The sequence below is a fragment of the Globicephala melas genome, chromosome 5 (assembly GCF_963455315.2).
Source record: "Globicephala melas chromosome 5, mGloMel1.2, whole genome shotgun sequence".
Lineage (NCBI taxonomy): Eukaryota > Metazoa > Chordata > Mammalia > Artiodactyla > Delphinidae > Globicephala > Globicephala melas.
In genome coordinates this window covers 93,430,667-93,434,059 of record NC_083318.1, presented here as the reverse complement: position 1 = coordinate 93,434,059, position 3,393 = coordinate 93,430,667, and the positions used below count along the sequence as shown (strand labels likewise).

Genomic DNA, 3,393 nt, shown 5'->3' with positions numbered 1-3,393 from the left:
TACTGTAGAAATAAAACGAGAAAGTACACAACATCTCTGAAACCCATAAAATGTGAATAAATGTAAGATATTCCTATTTGTGCCTTACTCCTGCAAATTTAAATGGATTCAAAACAAAATATTAAGGCTTACTTGTTTTAAAACTGTGTTTAAGACTTTAACTTGAGTTAAAGTTGACATTTGCATTTTTCAGGAGGTACGAGATGAGAATCCAAGCTCCATTTTTTTAAAAACTATTTATATTTGCAGTAAAGTTATGTTTTTCAAGAAGCAGCTCATGATTTAGAAACTGAAACGTAGCTCACTCTTACTGAAACAAAGTAAGTGGAGGGAAATTCCATAACTCAGAAGCCACAATAAATACAAATAATATCTTTGATTCTGCAACACGGGACTTCCCCAAGGAACAGACACAGGTTTTCCTAAGTCAACTGTAATGTTATCCAATCAGAGTTGGAGAGGGAAAGTGCCTTTGCAAATAAATACTGCAACCTAGCCCGATGTTTTCAGAGACACTCCTCAACTGTTCAGGCAGTCTGAGCCTACTACAGAAGAACCTTCAGTTGCAGCACCATGAACCAAAGTGCTGTTCTTATTTTCTGCCTTATCCTTCTGACTCTGAGAGGAACTCAAGGTAAGGAACTTCAAGGGATATTGAATTTGTAAGATCAGAAATAGGACTGCGTATAAACTCTTTAAGTGCAGAAATAATGTATTTGCAAAAGTTTTACAGCCTGCCTTTTAAATGAAGGGTAAATGAGCAGAGATTCCTTCTGGTCAGAGTTTACAGTCAGAGAAGCAAGTGGAATAAAAGAAAGAGAGAAGGAGGAAGGTGGGAGTGAAGAGGAAGAGGGACAGACAGAGAAAATGTGAGGGAAGGAGGAGAAAGAAGATGAGACAGGTATCTCCTTAGTTAACTTAAGTAACTATATGACCTGGGCTCAAGGGTATGATCTTACAATCAACAAGTTGCAATTCCATTCTTTCAGAGAATCAACTAATTAATCATACAGAGCTGTATGATCACAGATTGAGTATGTGATTACACAGAGGTACAGGTTCAGCTAAGTACTACCCAATCCACATTAAATGCCTAAAATGAAAACTGCGCTAACGTCGTCTGCTGTACCTGTTTCTTTTCCTGCAGAAATACCTCTCTCTAGGACTACACGCTGTACATGTATCAAGATCAGTGATCGACCTGTTAATCCAAGGTCCTTAGAAAAACTTGAAGTGATTCCTGCAAGTCAATCTTGCCCACGTGTTGAGATCATGTGAGTAAAATCCCACCTAATGATCACCTCCCTGGTTGTAATCATACAATTGAATACATGATGATGATTACAAAAATCAGTAAAGGGTTTGTGATGATTCTAAGACTTCTGTACAGCAAAGGGAAACATCTAAAGTGAAACCTAAATGTCTGACTTTAAAACTGTATATTCCATCTGTTTTATTTGCCCAATATTGTTTTAAATATTTTCATTCCTATTTACTTCTATAGTGCCACAATGAAAAAGAATGGGGAGAAAAGATGTCTTAATCCAGAGTCTAAGACCATCAAGAATTTACTGAAAGCAATTAGCAAGGAAAGGTAGGTTTGCTATTGCTTGCAGAAGAACTGCTCTTTAAGAAATGTTGATCTTGTGATGTTAGAAATATCTGCATAGGGCTTTCCTGTGGAATTCTTGGCTGAAAACGGTGTTACCACCATGCTTCCACTACCTCCCTCTATTTATATACTGAGGTGTCACCTTGTGTGGTATCAAAAGTTACCCTGATTACTGTCTAGAAGTGTCAATAGGTCACTTTAACCTTAAAGCAGAGCTATAACTATCCAAGCAAAGATGCCAAATTTCCCCCAAGCTTTTCCTGGCCTTAAAAAAGCATCCCGTGTAACCCACAATCATTGCGTAGCAGCAGGAGAGCTAACCACCCACTTCACCTATCTATGAATTCAGCATGTTCCAAGCAGAATTCAGACTGAAGTCAGAGTCATTTACACTCTCCTTCTCTTCTTACAGGTCTAAGAGATCTCAGACACAGAAAGAGGCATAATCACTGCACGACCGATAAGGATGGACCACAGAGAAGCTATTTCTGCCGTCATTTCCCTACACACAGTATATGTCAAGCCCTAATTGTCCGTGGATTGCAGTTCTCCTAAAAGGTGACCAACCACAGTCACCAAATTAGTTGCTACTTCTCCTGCAGGGCGGTAGATGGCTCATCATCCTGAGGTGTTTGGTAGTAACTCTGCCCTGGCACTATACCATAAGCTATGCTGAGGTGCTACGTTCTTCATGAGTGTGCCAAGCCCTAACCCTGCTACTGACAGCTTCCTCACCTTTTCTATCCTCTAAAGGGGGTTATGAAGGGGTCTACCCCTCTGGGCTTCTCAGGGATCTTAGAATCTCAAATAACTAAAAGGTATTCAAAGCAATAATGCAATCTGCCTTTTAAAGAAAGATCTTTACTCCACGGGCTTCTACTGCCATCCCTCCAAGGGGCCCATATTCTTCTGGGTGTTATATATATAATTCCAAATACACAGAAGCAGCTAGAAGTATCTGGAACTGTATGTGAAGATAGTATTATTTAGTCAAAGACTACACAAAGTAGAATTCTTAGATGTATATGTTTCTTATATTGTTTTCAGTGTTTATGGAATAACTTGTGTAATTAAGTACTGCAATGGGAGAAATTTTAAAATTTAAATACGTGCTGCATGTTATGTAAGACAAATATGCTGAATGCTTTTCAAAATAAAAGTAATGTTCTCTCCTAGAAATATTAAGAAAGATTATTTAACTGTTTCGAGACCAAAACATAATAAAGTAATTATAACTACGATGAAGTGTCTGGTGGGTCATTTGGGACATTTATTTCATAAAAACCTTAGACTGGAGAATCCGTAGCCTAGAGAATAAGTAAGGATGGGTAGAGGACAAATGAGTTTTAGGATTACCATATTCCTTCCAACTATAGTCTCCTGGAAGGCCCATCATACAGGAGTCCTCAAGGACTTATGTGGCATAACAGAGCTTGGCCTGAGCTTCAGATCCTTAGAGCCAACTTTCCGTGAGACATTTGCAACTCAACATCCCATGGAAACATCAAACTCCAAAATGTCTTAAATTAATTCCTCCCTCCCCCAGATCTATTTCTCCTGCTCTATTCTACAGACTAGTTTAATAGCACCATCATCCATTCAGTTCCCCAAACGAGAATTCTAGGAGTAATTCTACACTCCTTCTTCTCCCTTGCCTCCCATATACAATTTGTCATCAAGAAGGTATTTGCAATGCATTTAGTTAGCATATTATTAGTATCTAAAACGTATAGAGGGGACTTCCCCGGTGGTCCAGCGGTTAAGATGCCACGCTTCCAATG

The 3,393-nt window shown here is 38.8% G+C and overlaps 1 protein-coding gene across 1 annotated transcript; it reads left to right on the top strand.

The window, feature by feature from the left end:
• The first annotated feature begins 502 nt into the window (after positions 1–502).
• CXCL10 (C-X-C motif chemokine ligand 10) lies at positions 503–2,779 on the top strand. Its single transcript, XM_030877908.2, has 4 exons — positions 503–634; positions 1,148–1,274; positions 1,505–1,594; positions 2,025–2,779. Exons 1-4 carry the CDS (start codon positions 574–576, stop codon positions 2,056–2,058), a joined length of 312 nt encoding a protein of 103 aa, XP_030733768.1. The 5' UTR covers positions 503–573; the 3' UTR covers positions 2,059–2,779.
• Positions 2,780–3,393: the final 614 nt, after the last annotated feature.

Coding starts and splice junctions, on each gene's coding strand:
- CXCL10 (XM_030877908.2), top strand. CDS start 574: ATGAACCAAAGTGCTGTTCTTATTTTCTGCCTTATCCTTCTGACTCTG. Junction 635..1,147: donor GACTCTGAGAGGAACTCAAG/GTAAGGAACTTC, acceptor CTTTTCCTGCAG/AAATACCTCTCTCTAGGACT. Junction 1,275..1,504: donor TGCCCACGTGTTGAGATCAT/GTGAGTAAAATC, acceptor TTACTTCTATAG/TGCCACAATGAAAAAGAATG.